This window comes from Aptenodytes patagonicus, chromosome 21 (assembly GCF_965638725.1).
Source record: "Aptenodytes patagonicus chromosome 21, bAptPat1.pri.cur, whole genome shotgun sequence".
NCBI classification, from domain to species: Eukaryota; Metazoa; Chordata; class Aves; order Sphenisciformes; family Spheniscidae; genus Aptenodytes; species Aptenodytes patagonicus.
The window spans coordinates 3,708,229-3,725,953 of NC_134969.1; the positions used below are offsets into that span (position 1 = coordinate 3,708,229).

The following is a 17,725-nucleotide window of genomic DNA, read 5'->3' on the forward strand; positions in this document are numbered from 1 at the left end:
TTCGTGGAGCTACGGGAAGGCCCCGCCCCGCCCAGGTGAGGTGGCGCGGTGCACGCTGGGAACGGCGGGTACCTGACCGGGTGAGGCAGTGCGGTACGCGCCGGGCACGGCCTGTACCTGCCGCTACCTGCCGGTATCTGCCCGTTACCTGCCCCTGCGTCTCGCGACGCTCCGGCCCTCGGCGGTACCGGCGGCCGAGGGAACGCGTACGCCTGGTTGCCGAGACAACGGCCGACCCAGCTCTCCTTCAATCACTGCGCCTGTTACTTTGGGCCCTCCGGAAGGCGCCCAATCACAGGCGAACTCTCAGAGCAGCCGTGCGCGCTGTTGGGCATGCGCGGTTGGTTAAGGTGGCTGGGGGGGGGGGGGGTACACTCGTTGCGCATGCGCTTTAAGGCGGCTCCGGCGGCGGGGGGGGGGGCACCACCCGGAGCCGCCGCCGGTACCCCCAGGGCGGGCAGCAGCCGCGCACACGGCGCCGGCGGCGGGCCGGGAGGGAGGGAGGGAGGGAGGGATGGGCCCCGCCCCGCCCCGCCCCGCCCCGCCGGGTGAAGGTCGGGTGCCGCCGTTGTCCCTGGAGCCCTGGCCCTCCTCTCCTCAGGACCGGGGCTCCGGGAGGGGCCTGCGGGGCCTGGCCCGCAGCAGGGCGCCGCCGCCCCGCCCGTAAGGAGCGGCGGAACCCAGCTCCTTCCTCCCGCCCGCCTCCTCAGAGCCCTGCGTCTCCGACGGGCTCGGCCCATAGGCTGGGCCAGGCCCAACCCCCGTCCGGCAGCCAGTCCCCGCCGGCAGCCGGGGCCCGGCCCCGGACTGACAGGGCTGGCGGCAAATCGGAGGGGCCGGACAGGAACGGAACGCGGCGCTCGGTCGGCGAACCGAAGTTGGGGGCCAAAGGCCCGGGCCATGGGGGCAGAGCGGCGGGGGCGGAGTGCGCGGGCCGCTCCCTGAGGGAGCAGGTGAGTGAGCGGGGCCGCCGGGGGAGGCCGCCTCTCCCCTCTCGGCGTTGCGGGTTTTCCGGAGGGTTTTTGTCGGGAGCAAACCGCCGCTGGGGTCCGGCTGCGAGTCTCGGCTGGGCAGGGCGGCCTGACCCGGGGAGGGTGCACTGGGGGCACCCCCTGCCCTCAGCCAGGCTCTGCTCTGCCCGGGCAGGGTTTCCTCACGGGGGGGGGGGGGCTTTGCCCCCCACCTCCCCTCACAAGGGGGCGTTTTTGCCCTTCCACGGCTAGGCTGTCATGCTACTACCCCCGTCCCCCCCCACGCTGGAGGCACTGGGGCAGCCCGTGAGTTCAAGTAATCCCTCGCAGGCCAAGGTTGGCCAAAGGGGTTGAAGTTCACGGCCTGAGCGTGGGATGGGCCCTGCTACCTCAGGATGTGACCACAGGCCAATTGTCCAGGGTCTGCGTCAAAGGGATGCTCAGCCTGCCCCATTTCAGGTGGTCTCCGAGTGGACCGAGAAGGACGTGTCGCTTGTGAGGATCACGCCCCTGCAATGTCTATATACCAGCATCCCCCTCCATACAAAAGGGGGGATGATGCTGATCCTCCTTGAGGTCTTTGGTGAAAAGAGCCGTCACGGCGTGCAGGGACCTCAGACTGGCTCGCTGTGTGCAGTGCATTCCAGGCACCTGTAATGAGTGTGGCTCTAAGGAATTTAGCCTCCAAACTCCGCTCACGGCGATTACACTGAAATGACCTCTGTTTGCGTGAAGAGCAGCACTGTCATCCCCAGCACGTGGGGATGGCGTGACTAATGTAATGCTGCGTCCTGAACAAGCAGAGGTACGCAGGCAGTAGAGAAATGAAAAGCAGGGCTTGGAGGACTTCAGAGACTTTTTGATAAGAGCTTTCCAAATGGCAAGGCTTGATGTTAAATGCCAGCTGAATATGTCACCCTTGGGGTCAAGCTAGTTTGCGAGCTCTTGTAAAGCGAGGTCTGTGTGAGTTTCTGTGTGGGAGACTTTGTAGGAAGGCATTTAAACTCTACATTGTCTGCTGATACGTGCAGCTGTTAGTTTGATTCCTGGGAGTTTTCTGTGGCCTATCCTTCAGCAGGATTTCATTGCAGGTTTTGGACCATGGAGTTCATTTGACCTTATTCTATATTTACTTTTTTTTTTCCCTTAGTATCACCTTGGAGGAATATAACCTTGCTGCCCCACTGACTCACTGGAAATATTGGCTTATCTACACTTCTGCCTACGGTGCCTACCCTATCTCAGTGTAGCCTGGTGGGGGAAGAAAAGCAGCAGACAGGCTACAGAGAATTTTTTTGTGCTTCACTGAACTAATTGTTGCTTGTCCAAGCAAAACAGGATGGATGGGAAGACGTTGTACCGAGTTACAGATAAGGTGGTTCCAGCAAGGTCCAAGTCTCTTCTCTAAAGAGAAGTTCCAGCATCAAAGAGGCTGAAAAGCAAACACTCCAGTCAACCAACATGGAAGGAGGCAACAGTCCAAATCTGCAACTTCAGCAACTCCCGTTGGCCACAGCAGCGGTTTCTGTGCAGCCACACACTGACTCCTTTTCTTACAAGGTCAGATTTCTACCCTAGTCTATCCCTAGGAGGCCCTAACTATTCAAGTAAGCTAGTAATGCCACTATATTTTGGTTATATTTTTTGCAGAAAGTGCACTGTCTTTGTATTTAGCCATGCCTGGAGGCCCCAGTGTGTTATGCGCTGTGTATATAAGCAGCGAGAGAAAGAAGGAGAAATTCTGTGTCTTGAAGAGCTAGACAAAGTGAAGAAAGGACTGGCAGTTAAAAGATGTGGATGTCTAAATGTGGTTAGGTGCAGTAAATTCTGCTAGGTGCCTTTTCAGACTAACCCATACATCAGTAACTGAGATCAGATGTTCTGGTCTGCTGTATATTCAAGTGCTTGAATTTCAGGTGGGTCAGCCCATGGTCATGCAGCGAGCCTGCAGCTGAGGTAGGACATGTTGTTGTTGTTGTTGTTGTTGTTGTTGTTGTTGTTCCTTATACTCTTAAGTGGGAACGGAGCTACTCCCAAATCAATTTCCTCTGAATCCCTGATTCTGAAAGTGCTCAGAAAATCCCAGCAAGAAGGGCTTTTTTCCACTGGAAAAAGTACTTTGCTGAGAACACAGTCCTAGGCGCGTTGTAAAAGTTGACCAGACTGATGTTGGCTTGCAAGCTCTCACAGTCCAGAAGCCAATCCCAAACCTGTGCCGCACTTAGGAGCTTTTCAGCTGAAGGCATCGTCTCCTCCATGTCTTCTAAACTGAAGTCCAGTTGCTGAACCAGTGAACTGCTGAACTTCTCTGGCTACATCTGTGATCACGCAGTGACATTTTTCTGCCAACTTTACTGTCTGTTGTGGGAAAATCTCTCGGGTGTTTTTGAATGAAACTGCTTGGGTGAATCTTGTTTTCATACATCTTGATAAAAAGCTTTTTGTTCCACTGATAAGAACTTGAAATCTTGAAGTCCATGTCTTACTATTTATGAGAAAATCAAGTATTTGATTTGATTTCAAGTATCAATATATCAATAGTATATTTACTGTTAAGGGAGGAATATGAATGTGAGCTTGGTTATCCCAAGTCAATCAAAGCAAGTACTCCACTCTATCTTGGAGACCTGCACTGGAATGAAAAGTGCTAATGACATCTAATGAGATTTAGACAGTTGTTGGAAGAACACAAATGCTAAATGGCCTGGCTTAGCCTCACGCTCTTCTGTTCGCTCCTAATGTACGTTTCCTTTGTGACTCAGCCTGCTTTACATCCTTTTTTTATTTCAAATTCTGTCTTTAGACCGTGAGAATTATTGCTGAGCTGGGAATGCTAACGTAGAAGGGGTTGGGAGCTTGCTAGGAGCTGCTACCAGTTGCCCTTTACTTTGGAATAACTGGTTCATATAAAAAGCAGCATAAAATCTGTGATATTTGGGCTGCCTCATCAAATGGGCTAAATTACCAACTGAACCAGCAGATGTTATAAGTGGAGAAGAGTAGAATAGTTCTTAAAATGTGACCTGCAGAATGCAGAGGTTCCTGATCCATGCTCTGCTGAATTCCAGGGCAACAAACATCCTCGTGAAAAGAGTTTTTCAAAGGGCAGAATGAGTGAATGGGTTGTTGTGTTAGGCTTTATCTTCTTCCCCTCTGAGAAACTGCAGAGAATGCAAATATATGCACACTAATTAAGTCTCTTGTAGAAAGTGTCTGTTAAGGAAGAGTTATCTTTCACCTGAGTTTCACAGATTTGGAACACAGCCCCAGGGAACTTACCTGAATTGCCCTAGATCATGTGGAAAGGGAGGAAGATAAACAGAGATTATATTGACAGGTGATCTAGGAACTCTTTTAAAAGTCTGCTCTCTTCCAGATTGTGCAAAAAGCTCCAACTTCCTTTAGGGTCTAGTGGCTAAATTTAATATCTGTGTGTTTACTTTGTTTTTACAGGAAAACTTGATTGGTGCATTACTAGCTATTTTTGGGCATCTTGTTATCAGTATTGCGCTCAACCTCCAGGTGAGTATCATGAAGCAAATATTGATCCTGCCTCAAGCATCCTGCATTAAAAAGCATCAAGCATGCCAAAGATTCTTTGCCTTTCTTTTCTTTTCTAGAAATACAGCCACATCCGACTGGCAGGTTCCAAAGACCCCCGAGCCTACTTCAAAACCAAGACGTGGTGGTGTGGACTGTTTCTGCTGGTGCTGGGAGAGCTGGGAGTGTTTTCCTCTTACGCCTTTGCTCCTCTTTCACTGATTGTGCCACTCAGTGCAGTGTCTGTTATAGGTAAGGGGGAAAGAGACAACGGCCATACAAGTCTGAGTGCGTTCCAGCGTGAGATTGCTGATCATTGGGCTGCTACATAACTCATTGTTTCTCTCTCCTTTTTTTTATAGCTAGTGCGATCATAGGAATTATATTTATTAAAGAAAAATGGAAGCCCAAGGATTTTTTGAGTAAGTTCCACAGTTCCTTTCCACTTTTCCTCTCTGTTTACAGGCCATTCAACATGCAGCATGGCCTCTCAAGAATCGTAATTGGAGGGATGGCAAGATCTCCATTAGCTATAGTACCTCTTTGAAGAAATGCATCATCTCATTCACTGTTTGTTAAAAATGGATTCTTTTAGTTTTTTCTGACTTGTGCCAAATCATCCGAATCTCACAGATTTTGGAAATACATGGAAATGGGGTCTGTTTGCAGGATCTGAGAATCATGGTTCTCTGGGCTGAAGCTGCAGCCTAGGGCCTTGACTCTGCAATAGCGTAGGCACAACTGAGTCAGTTGAATTTCATACATGTGCAAGTGTTTGCAGAACTGGGGCATTCATTCTTCCATTTCCTAGAAAATGGGCTGTGGGCAGTGCCAGGCAGGATGAGCCCCAGATACAGATCTTGTAGCTCCTATTTGTTTAGCAGATGCTACCGGGTATCTCACAGCACACACGTTGCTTAGGGGTTTTTTTGGTTCTAATATTTTGGAAGTGGGGCATGAAGGGCAGAGGAATGAGTCATCCAGAGGAATGTGCATGATGTCATTAACAGTCACTGTGCATGTGCAATATGAATTCCATGCATCCACACTAACCCACTAACTTTGTCCTCTCTTTTTTTCTTTTTGGTCCTTTGGTTGCCAAAGGGCGCTATGTTTTGTCCTTTGTAGGCTGTGGTTTGGCAATTGTTGGAACTTATCTGCTGATAACATTTGGACCTAATAGTCATGAGAAGATGACAGGAGAAAATATCACTAGGCATTTAGTGAGCTGGCCATTTCTGTTGTATATGGTAAGATGGCCCATAAAATGTGGGACAGTTTTCTGCTATATGCCTGGTTGGGAGTTTCATTTCAAGCATTATTCTTCCTTCTGGTTACTAGCAATATTCCTTGTGCTTGCTAATGAACCTATGCCAGCTTTTCCTGGTGTGAGTTCCACAGTGCCTGTGGACACCTGCATGCACAATTTGGAGCCCTCCCATTCTTTCTCTGAATTATTCTGTTGGGACTTAAATACCTTTAACTGAAAAGTTTTAAAATAGCTTGCTCTCTCCCTGACCTGTCGGCTTCTGCCTGTGGCAGTAGTACTGATGGCAGCTGAGAGCAACTGTTCCAGAGGTGTCCAAATACAGTGCTTGCATCTGGGCTTTTTCTAGACTGACTTTCTCTGGAGCCATCAATCTCACTGAAAATCTTATGAAATCTATCATTTTTTGATGGAGATTAAGTTTGGCCATTAAATAACATGTGTGCTGCAGGGATCACTTAAAGAACCTCATTACGGAAAATAGGTGGAGATCTCTGAAGTGAATATTCAGTCAGGATTATTGGATCTGCTGCTTTACCATGAATATAACGTCAAGTGTCCCATGTTTCCTGTTCTGCAAGAAGCTATTGAATATCTCATCTAATAAGAATCTAAGATCATGCTAAATTTGATCTATAATTGTGTGGGATCCTCATTTTCCTTTGATTTGCCCTTTTGTGTAATTCTAACGTTTGACTGGCTCAGAATCCTGTTTACTACCAACCCCATACACCCTGCATCTTTTAATATTCTCTTTTCTATCTTTTGTAGCTTGTGGAGATCATCATATTCTGCCTGCTACTATATTTTTACAAGGAGAAAAATGCAAACTACATCGTAGTTATTCTTCTGCTGGTAGCTTTGCTGGGTAAGTTGATATGGACTTGTAAGATCTTCTAACTCTGGCTTATAACAGTAAACTACAGTAAACTGAGGCATCTATGGCTTATAGGGAATTATATTGACCTAATTAATGTCATAAAATGCACCAATCTACTGCAGAAGTGTTACTACAAATCAGATAAAGTTAATATCTTGCAGTGATGTTTAGGATCTTTGCAAATGACCTTTGAACAATTAAGACTTATTTCCCATAAGGACGAATAATCTGCCAAATACAGAAAGTGCAAGTTATTTATTAGGGTTCTTAATTTTAATCTCTGCATGCAAAGCATGGTACAATATCTTACCTAGTCAAGGATGCACAACACTCGATAAGGAAGGCTGATTCAGTGGATGAAAGAGTTTTTGACCTACAAGAATCTTCTTGGCTCTGGGAAGATTTGCTGTGTGGCTAAAGAAATGATAAATGCTCTGCCATGCCAGTATGTCCCTATTTAAATTGGGAGAGCCTCTGGGCATGGGGTCGAATGATGCTTTTGATATCCTCATAGCCTGCAGTGGGATCCTGCGGTGACTTTGGAAAGGCCAGGATTTCACTCGTAGCTTTCTCCACATTAATCTGTTTTTTTTTAAGAAACTGTGATCAATTAAACTTTAAAAAGGGTGAATAATAGCAAGGCAGTGACGCAGTCTGACATGCTGTTGAATCTATGTCACAGGCCTCAATTTTTGCTATTTATGCAACTTCAGTCACTGCAGTGTCTTGTCTTTTTTTTTTTTTTAACTGTTTGCGGCTGGATTTCAGTAACTGATGCCTCAGAGGCTGCGTGAATCATAGACAAAGCAACTATCCTAATTCTGAATGGCCCTGGCTTGTGCTTTCAAGAGAGGGAAAGGAAGTAGGCTCTTTTTGATTCTTGTTTTGAAAACCTCCTTAGCTTTTTTTAACCAAGCCAATATGGCATCAGAGATGAAAATTTTGTATCCTTCCATCATGTGATTGCACAACACTGTTTAGACACTTAAAAAAAACCCAACAAAAATCACAAAGCTAAATGTAAACGCTCCCAGTCCTGTAGAGAAGGGAACTGTGGTACAGAAAGGTTAAGTGATTTATTGAAGGTCATTGTGGTGAAGTTGGGAATAAAACTGGCAGAGTTGGGGATAAAATACACCGTTTGCATCCTTTGTTTGCCCTGGCAAAAGGAGGGTTCAAGTTCTTGTAGATCTTGGGTTTGTTTGCAGATGCCTGTCATGTATAGAGCGAATGTACAGCGTTCGTGTCCCATTGAGCATGTATCGGCGCTTCAGCTGAGTCTTGGTAAACATTCACAGGTTCTATGACTGTTGTGACTGTGAAGGCTGTGGCAGGCATGATTGTTGTCTCGATACAAGGAAACTTACAACTCGACTACCCTATATTTTATATCATGTTGGTGTGCATGATTGCTACAGCGGTCTTTCAAGCAACGTAAGACATTCACTCTCTTTTTGTCTATAACTGTGCTGGTTTCAGTGGATCAGTAATTAGTGGGCTGTTTGTTATCCATTCCAAGAATGCTGATTAAATTTTTAGGAGAAGAATTATCCATTCTCTTCTGTGACCTGTCCTCAAATCCATGTCACGGGAGCCTGAGATAGTGGTGTTCTTTGCTTTTCCGTGTAGTGACACTGCCAAGTAGTTTTAATCCCAAATTTATACATCATTCAAGTATTTGCAAAACAATGTTAGGAATGAAATGGTGGCAAATTGAATATGGTATCTGTGCGCTGGCTAAAATCAAAGTGCAGAATTAGTGTTGTTGATTATGTGCCTATTTTTTTTTCCCTCTGTACTTGTAATAACATAAAAAGCCAGTAGCAGCAGGGATTAAAAGCTATTCGAAATGTGAGTGATATTCTGGCCCTAAGGTCAGTGGCAGTAATTTCACTGCCTTTAGTCAGTACAGCCACAGGGTGCTTACTCTTCTATCATTTATATTAATTCCAAGGGATGCTGCTGCAGGTTTAGTGAGAACAAGAATAAAGTTCCTTAAATTTATGCATCACTTTTGAAAGGTGTTTCCAAAAAGGAGGAGACCTATACTAGTCCATGATAACTGCTATACAATTTGAGTATCCTTCCCAAATCAACCCCTCTTGTCTGTCATTGTATTGCAGATTTTTAGCGCAAGCCTCACAGCTGTATGACTCATCTCAGATTGCCAGCATCGGCTATATCCTGTCCACAACAGTAGCAATCACAGCAGGTAACAGCGCACAAAACAGCGTGTTGGTCCTTTCTAAAAGAAGGGGAAAAGATTTTTGGAAAATAATCCTCACTTACAGATGAGGAAGGTGAATACTCAGCAAGATGACGACTTGTATTTTCTTGTCATCTCTCTTCTGCAGCTGGCTTTGTTTCTTTTTTCTTTCCAAAAATGTGAATTATCCCATTAGACTATGTTAAAATTTTCTGTTAAGTTCTGTCATTTTGTTTAAAGTGCATGGGAACTTACATTTGAGACTGTATTACTCATACCGTGCTAGCATGTAGAAGAGGGTGATGTATGCTCTTAGGGGTGCAACTTGAACACACGGCTAAAATTTCTCCCTGTGTAATTTTATCTAGATTTTTGTTAAAATGTATGTGATGCAGTGTATAAACGTATTTGCTTCCTCTGTACAAAGGTGTTAAAATTCTCTTTCTGATAGTCTTGTTTGCATTGTATCTAGAATGCAGCTGCTCACAGCTTTATAGGCACTTTTTTTTCTGAAGTTTACTCCAATTTCAGCCCTTGCCCACACAGGAAAAGCTTTGTCTGCATGAACAAAGATGAGCATTTTAAACCCCTTGGGCTTCAAACCTGACGAGCAGCCTTTTTAAGGTTTTGTTCTCCTCACTTAGACGTACGAGCAAAACTGGGGAAAAGAACCAACCAAACAAAAAAACCAAAACCCCAACACTGGAGAAAATCCATCACTGTCAAGCAGATGCACGCTATCTGTGTAAAATAATAATGCTCTTCCAGGTATATAAGGGCAATAGCTTCCCCTGTAAATCACACACTGCCTTTTAATGCTGCTCTACAATGTCATGAGAGAGTATGGCCTACTCCTTGGCTAATGTTTACTTCCTGTCATGTTCCAAGCCATATGCTGCTCTCAGATTCATCAGCTTATTTACTTTACTTCAATTAGAAATGTAAAGAGTAGGAGCCGGAATGTGTGTCCTGTTGACATCCAGGACACCGAGGACACTTGCCATCTTACAGGTTTGAGCTGTATATACTTGTTGGGGGTCAAGAGTTTGTATCCTGTTGTAGTTAGAGAGATCCGATTTGGTTTGTCATTCAGACTTCAGAAATACAGTCTCTCTTGTGGTAACCGCTGCTGTACGGTGAGAATTTGGCTCAGGCTTTATTAGCACAGCGACATGCAATAATTCCAGCAATGTTTCCTGTACAACTCCCTACCCCAACATGGAAAGATTTGCGCTAGTTGCTGTGCTGCTGTACAGATTTACTTGCATCTATATTAGTTACACAATATAATTATTCTAGTAGTGAAATTCTAAAAGATTTGTCAATAAATTGTGTTGAAGTAGAAATCAGGCCACCTTTTTCTATTTTAAGATCATAAAAAACCCAAAGGTGCTGACTATAAAAATAGGAATCTTTCTTACATGATTGGGTTTCTGGAGGGACTAGTAGCACTAATAGCTCAGGTAAGCTGGGAAGAAAGATGTCATCAATTATTTCCTTTTAAAGGAGCAACTTTTTACTTGGACTTCACCGGTGAAGATGTTCTCCATATATGTATGTTTGCGCTTGGGTAAGTGTTTAAAGTTTCCTTGATAGAAAACTGGAAAGTATTTCTTCATATGACTAAAATTTTAAAAATACGTATCTATCTATCTGTGTCTCCGTATATATTGGAGGTACACACATTCTTGGAGAGGAGGACAAACTGAAAGCACTTTCTCTGTTAGAGCAGACAATAGCCTATAGAGCTCAGTATCTTGCCTGTGTGGTGATGGATGCTCTAGAGGAATTGTGTAACACCAGGTTATGCATGATTGTACAACATTAAACACTAAATCCCTTGCTGACTCTACTGGAGATCGGCTTGGATGTTGAAGCATATGGGCTATTTTTCAAGCTACCTGCTCATGAATCTAGAAGAATTGCAGAATAACCAAAAGGAGACATCTCTAGGGAATCTATTTCAGGTTTTGCTCCGAGCCTTCACTGAACTGTGACTGGACTTCTGGAGTCCTGTTTCTTAGGGCATGGGCACTCACACAGCGCAGATATGATCAGTAAAACATGTGCTGTGTAACTCAGTGTTTACTCCTAGTACAGTGTCTTGATGTGATTAGCTCCCCATAATCAGGGGACATTCTGAAATGTCTTTCAGATTAGCACAGGAAAAAAACAATTAGGAGATTAATGTTATGAACTGCACCTTTGTCTGACAACATACTGTAAAAATCAAGATCGACAGTTGTTAATGTGTTTACCTATGGGAAACCTTTCAAAGGTCAGGCTGCTAAATCCTGGAATTTCACCAAAGAAAACCAAGTTTTGATATGCTTCCTTTCCCCTTTAGGTAGTCAAGATTAATTAATTAACATGAAAACTCTTCCCTGCCATTTGATAAAGAAAAGGTGAAATTGTTCTGATTGCTAGGTGGATTTCAATACTGTTGAAGGGGGTTATTCAGCTGAGACAGTTCCCTGTAATTCTGACTTCACAGTTCTTTCTCTTCCAGTTCTGAATTCTTTATGGTGCTACATGATAGGCACTCAGAAGAAGCAACATGCAATATTACCTCATCTCCCTCTTCCTAGTTACCTCAGTAGATCTTGTCTTCTCTCTCAGGTGCCTCATAGCATTTCTAGGTGTCTTCCTGATCACAAGAAACAGGAAGAAATCTGTACCGTTTGAACCTTACATATCAATGGATGCTATGCCAGGTAACAGTAAAAATACAGTGGTCTATCACTCTTTCTCTTTTAAGTGTTGGGCTTCACAGTGAAAGCTCAAGCTTTAGGCTCTGTTAACTATCCGGATATATCAGGTGTTGTTTTTCTAGTTTTTCCTTCTCCTGTTTGTTTGTGCCTTGCGAGGGGTACGCGCCTGTTTTGCATGGAGCAGCGAAGAGGTGACGTGCCGCTTGGATGCCACTTATTCTGGGTCCTCTGGCACCAGGGAGGATGTCAGATTTTGTCGGAACAGCCTTGTCCAGTTGGCTACTGTCTGGGAAGATGAACTAGTCTTGAGCATTTGCTTGGGACTGGGCTTGGCCTTCATCCAGCAGGAAGAACTGATTATTGGGGAAGACTGAGGTGTGTTGCAAGAGGTGGAGGCCAGGGGGAGCAGAAATTTCTAAACCCTCTTTCTGGTGAGCTGTACAAAAGATATGCAGCACTTGATAAATAACTGACTGCCACCCCTCATTCACTTGAAGCTTATTTCTCCATTAGTTGCTTTAGTGCTAAGCAGAAAAACATTATGTCTTTCATTTAACACTCCAGGAACTGATGAGCCGCATATAACGAACCCTGAGACTATATAATTTGCTGATTTAACAGACTGCAGGAAGAATGCACTTTTGTTCCTAAGCATTTAATCTCTGTCTTTGCTCTTTTCAGGCATGCAGAACATGCACGATAAAGGGATTGCAGTTCAGCCTGACCTCAAAGCTTCTTTTTCCTACGGTGCCCTAGAGAACAATGACAACATGCCGGAAATTTATACTCCAGCTACATTGCCGATCGTGCAGGAGCAACATGGTTCCAAAGGAGTTTCTGCTCCACCCTACCGGGTGCTGGAGCACAGCAAAAAGGAGTGAGTGACCTTTAAGGAACTGATTTGAATCATCAGAAGTATGACCTTTATTTATTTACCCATTAAAATATAAGCAAGTGTAAAGCCAACCTTGATATAGTTTAAAGCTCGTCTCAAACTTAACTTTCAAGGCTGATTATGAAAATAAACAACACTCTATAGTTGTGAAGTTGAAAGCATTCGTCTTAGCAAGAAGTAAATCACAGTTCTCCGTTGAAGGCTGCTGTCTGGAAGCGTGAAATGGTGAGTGCAGTATCATGGCAGTATGAAACCGATGAGATAGCGGACGCTGTGAAAATGCAGAGCTGTGGGAAGAGAAGTGACTGTGCAATTTTTAGTCCTGCTGGGAGTGGGTTTATCTCCAAACAGAAGTTTTCAGGAGTTGCTCACAGAGAGAGGAGGGCAGGATTTAATCTTTCATATATAGAGACTGTGACGGATTTCCAGAAAAGTTGTAAATCCTCATGTCTCTAGCATAACCACCAAACCACCTTAACATGGCAATAAAATGTAATTGTTTTCAAGCACGAATACTGAAACTGACTGTGTCTTTAGAGCAGCATATTTGGTTAGAGTAAGCAAGATACTTTATTCCTTCAAAACGTGAATCTTGGGCATTTCCTGCACAACTGTTCTCTTGACTAGTGTTGAACATACGCACTGAGTATGTGAATTGTTTTTATAGCACCACTGGATTGTATGGCACCTTAGAACAAAGATTATTTGCCAGTTTTCTGGTTTCATAACAGGAGCTTCAAGTTGGATTAAATGGTGCAGAGGGAACACTGTAAACTACAAGAAGAAGAAGAAGAAGAAATGAAAACAGTAACGTGACTGGTATCTGGTGGGAATTTTTTGTAGTTCTTGATGAGGTCCTAATTCTGTTAACACTTTTAGTTCCTTTCTGGTTGAGGCAGGATTTCCAACTTTGTTTAGTGGTCTTAAGTGCGTAAAGGTGTTGACATTCCTTAGTTAAAAAGCTCAGTCTAGGTGTTGTAGGCTGGGGTGTCCCCCCCCCTTTTTTTTTTTCCTTTAAAAAAAGCAAAAAGAGATACTGGTCTAATATTGTGAATGACCTAAGAAGAAAAAAGAAGTGCGCACAGTCCAGCATTCGGGACTGTAAGAATAATGGATCATTGTGTACTCGTGATATTTATCTTTCCAGCTTCCAAGAGATGGCTAGAAGCTGATACAAAGGGAGAATAGACACAAGGGGGGGGGGAAACTTGTGAAGTGAAAAGGACAAAGTACGACGTTTACTGGCATATGCAAGTTCCACTGGCACTTTGATATCATCATCTTCTCTAAAGGCAGTTGTTTTGCTGGGAAACAGAATTTTAAGTCTACTCGGTGTGTCTTGAACTGTACCCATAGTGGACTGTCTCCGTGACCTTAGAAGACTTTATTTGAAATGAATAGTGCTTGTGTTCCATGCATTTTTAAGTGGTTACTCTGATACCAAGGGATTTGGGAGGATTTTGGACTTGCACCAGTGGCTTTTTGCAATTTTTTTTTTTTTTAAATTGACTCATGGCCAGTTTCTGTTCCCACTACCAAAAATTCCCAAGAACTCCATTGACTTGTATATAGTTATTGCAGATTCTTGCTATTGTATGTGACAACAGAACTGTTCTTTTGCGTATGTTTGCTTTGCCAGCTATGAATACTAATTTAATCTGGAAATACTTGAGATTGCTTTGGCATTTTTGTGCAGCTTAGAAAAATTATAACCTTCCCCCCCTGCAAAGAGTAGATGCCTAGTGGCTGTACGTGTACCTATATATGAAGTTTCTTCACCAACTTGGCATGTCTGACAATTCAGATCTTATCAGTGGCATCCCATACACTACAGCTTATGAAACCTCAAGAAATAACAGCTTTTCTTTTACCCTCAATACTTTTGTGTTGAAGTGAGATAACAATGTTAATGGGCTAATACTGCCAGAACATTAATCTTTTTGGAGTTGCAGTGACACTGATTTACTACCTTTGGCTTTGTATCCCTGGTAATCAATTGTTTGTGAATTTATGTGCAGCTTTTGTTCATTAACAATACAAAACAAAGTAGTACAGGGGAGGCTGAATGGGAAGGGCACGAGAATGCTGGCTTTCCTTATCTCTTCCCTTTTAATCAATGAGGCAGTAGCTGTTTTGACCTATTAGTTCTGAAACCACAGAAACATACTGTTTTAAAACAAGCTGTGCTAAGCCATGCGTAGCTACAAACTCTACTTTTTACATGGCGATATTCTCTGTGTTTAATTATTACAGATGTTGCTGTGGTATAAAATAATTAATCGGAAGCGCCTAAATGCTTTGCTGTTGACTTCTACTATTAGGATGGTCCTATGTGTAACAGAACGTAGTTTTCTCAGTTCTTTAGTTTTTCAGTAGTATTTAAAAACTGCAGTTGACTGGTGTGCAGACTTTGTAGCCAGTAAATGGCTGGTTAGGTTTTTCTCCTAACTGTGGGACCTGACATCATGAGAGACAGACACAGAGTGCTTTGCCGGGGGAGAGAGCTACTCTGATGCCGAGCCCCTGCTTGTACTTCTCTTTTGTGGGCTGCTCTCTGGCCTGATTCAGTGATTTTATTTTTTTTTTGCAGTAAGCTGCCCGGATTCTCCACAGCCCTGCAGCCTGAGCACTGACTTGACTCCTGGCCTGACCTTCCTCTCTGCCAGAGAGCCCTCAGTTGTCAGCACGTGGCTGTCTTCTGCTCTGAGTGAAATTTCCTCCAGCCATAACCTGAGCTTTTGTATTATTGTGCTATTTTGGCCTTTTTCTTTCAAAGACTCTAAAGGCAAGAGTCTTGCTCTAAAGCTTTATATAACCATGTTTTATTTACACAGTCTGTGTGTGTTTAAATAACTTTTACTTAATAATGACAGTTCCCTTTACCTGCAGCGAGACTTGCTTTTGGAAACTTCCTGACAAAGGACTCCAAGGGAGGTGATGTCTGTTTCTACAGCACATAAATCACAATATTTTAGATTACTCCATTGTGCCACATCAGTAGAGCCTGAGGTGTTCCTTGGGCTGTAGGCCTCGACTCAATGCACTGATGTTGTTAAGGGTCGCATTTTTGCCAGTCTGTGTTAGCCACCGTAAGCACGGTAGTAGGACTGCCAGACTGCACCTCGCTCCTGCTTGCTGCCTGTGTTCAATACTTGAATTTTAAAATGTGGGGGTTTTTTGTATTTTATGTACTTCCCCCTTTCTTGCTCTTTCTCCCAAGCTTCCAAAATATTTTACTTTCTGCTCTTCAGCACAGTCTTACAGCTGCCATCTCTGTTGCTGAGAAGGCCTGAACAGGGGCTCCTAGAGGCCTGTTTAAACTGACTGTAGGACTTCTGCAGTTTCTAACAGTGGGACAGTATAGCTCAGGATTGAAATAAACTCCTTACCTCCCTTCTGATTCAGAGCTTACAAGCTGAAAACAGGAAGCTATGCGCACCCTCAAGTCTATACTTTTTACAGAATATTTGTTAGTCTGAGGTGACAATGGCCATGCCTGGGATTGCAGCAAACATTTACAGCTAAACAGCACGTGAAGATTTAAAGGAGAGGAGCCCCATGCCACATTCTGGTCCTTCTTGCAGCATGAAAAATAATCTGTTGGTGTACAGCACGCTTTAACATGTGTATGTCCAAACTTCAGTTCATCCAGGGCTGATCCCGAGAGAGGCAGGGCACTGTAAACAACGGAGTACACTTGGATTTCCAAATGTGCGGCATTTTTCAGAATCAAGAGCTGAAAAAGTGTGCACAAAAAGCAACTGACTGCTGTCTCATTTACTAAACCAGTAGAATAGCTCCTTGACTCTCTATCTCCTAGCTGCTTTATCAAATGTGAACTGACATCTATTGCCTCCACACTGTGTGGCTTTTTCAATGCACCAGAGCACTTAAGTTCTCAGAGTATATCTTACGTGTAACTTAATGCTGTGGAACACAGCTCCTATGTTGGCTGAATGTACAAAATGATCTGCCTACAATGTTCTCTTGTTCACATTAAAATGTGTAAATAAATCAAGCTTTACAGTATTGGACTATAAGGATAACTGCTTAATTTTTCATAAGCAATGTTGCATGTCTATTTAATTCTATTTGTCTTCTAGGTGAGACCTTTGGAAATGAAACTTAATAAAAGATTGTGGTAAAACCTATAGAATTCTGGCCTGTTCCATACTCTTGGTATAGCTTTAATTGGCCATAAATGTCTTGAGAGAAGTTAAGATAGAATTTAGTTTACTACCATAAGTACTATGTGCATTCAAAGAACTGTCTTTTTTAACAGGATACTCGTAAATTAAATGCAGATTGCTACAACTCATGTTTGTGGCTGCAGCATTACTAATGCTCGCCATGGGTCTCCGAGTATTTGGTGTCAGCTTTAGGGATCGTGCAATTTACTTTAAACTCTTAGTTTTACAGGGCTTTAAAAAAAAAATCTTAACATTCATTATTTCACAGAAAAGCTTGAAAATGTGATCCAAGTACAGCCTACAGGAGGGGGGGGGGGACAATGACACAAGATGAGCCAAATCAGAAAACCAAAAGCATTATATTATTGGTGGCCTGACTCATGATTTTTGCATGCCTGCCAACTCAATACTGAAACCGAGACAACAGCACGCTTCTCCGAGATAGCAAAGACCTCTAATACTAGTTGGGAATGCTACGCTGTAGGATATGCCATCCTTCAGATCCAGGATATCATGTCTTTGACTGCAGGAGTAGACAGCTTAAGGGCATTTCCTAACAATGCCATTAAGAGATACGGACGGTCATAAATTTAGAATACTGGCAATGTAGCTTAATCGAATGCTTGCCAACCTAATTAACGCTCACCATATGGGTTTTAGTCCAGGGGGATAAGCAGAAGATAACCCTCAGGATACATTTAATTAAGAGTATCTCTTGGGGTCCCAAATCACAAATGGAGAAAAAAAAAACACAAACCAAAACAAGAGCAGTCTTATCCGCTTGGGTGTTAAAGCCGCACTTCATACAAGTCCCTGGACACGAGTGTTAGAACACTGGCTAGCACTTTCTTGAATGCTTGCAGAAGCAGTGTTACCTAAGCCGCAGAGTTTCTGGTAAATGTGATAATACTTTGTTAACATACATAATTTAAGGGTTAGTGTGTTACATCAGAGACAACTGTGTTAAGTGCTAATATAAAGAGGTGGCAATCAAGCCAGATGTCAGGATCATTACAAAAATGCATGCTACAAAAGAGAGGTTATTACAGAAGACAGAGTATTTAA

The 17,725-nt window shown here is 43.6% G+C and overlaps 1 protein-coding gene across 2 annotated transcripts; it reads left to right on the plus strand.

Annotated features, from left to right (window-relative positions):
* The first annotated feature begins 586 nt into the window (after window positions 1-586).
* Window positions 587-16,618, plus strand: NIPAL3 (NIPA like domain containing 3). Of its 2 annotated transcripts, none has more exons than XR_012996906.1 (13): window positions 587-953; window positions 2,122-2,531; window positions 4,425-4,493; window positions 4,592-4,763; window positions 4,874-4,933; window positions 5,616-5,761; window positions 6,550-6,646; window positions 7,957-8,092; window positions 8,782-8,870; window positions 10,371-10,434; window positions 11,484-11,578; window positions 12,257-12,695; window positions 15,061-15,083. XR_012996906.1 is itself a non-coding variant. In XM_076357164.1 (13 exons), the coding sequence occupies exons 2-13, from the start codon at window positions 2,433-2,435 to the stop codon at window positions 15,101-15,103; spliced, it is 1,266 nt and encodes a 421-aa protein (XP_076213279.1). In that variant the 5' UTR covers window positions 587-953; window positions 2,122-2,432; the 3' UTR covers window positions 15,104-16,618. The 2 variants fall into 2 exon arrangements, 1 of the variants encoding a protein (XP_076213279.1); XM_076357164.1 differs by having other exon boundaries at window positions 12,257-12,452; window positions 15,061-16,618.
* The last annotated feature ends 1,107 nt before the right edge of the window (window positions 16,619-17,725 follow it).

Excerpts from the sequence above, each read along its gene's own strand:
- NIPAL3 (XM_076357164.1), top strand. The coding sequence starts at position 2,433 with ATGGAAGGAGGCAACAGTCCAAATCTGCAACTTCAGCAACTCCCGTTG. Across the intron at positions 6,647-7,956 it reads TCTGCTGGTAGCTTTGCTGG|GTTCTATGACTGTTGTGACT; the intron begins GTAAGTTGATAT and ends AAACATTCACAG. Across the intron at positions 11,579-12,256 it reads ATCAATGGATGCTATGCCAG|GCATGCAGAACATGCACGAT; the intron begins GTAACAGTAAAA and ends TGCTCTTTTCAG.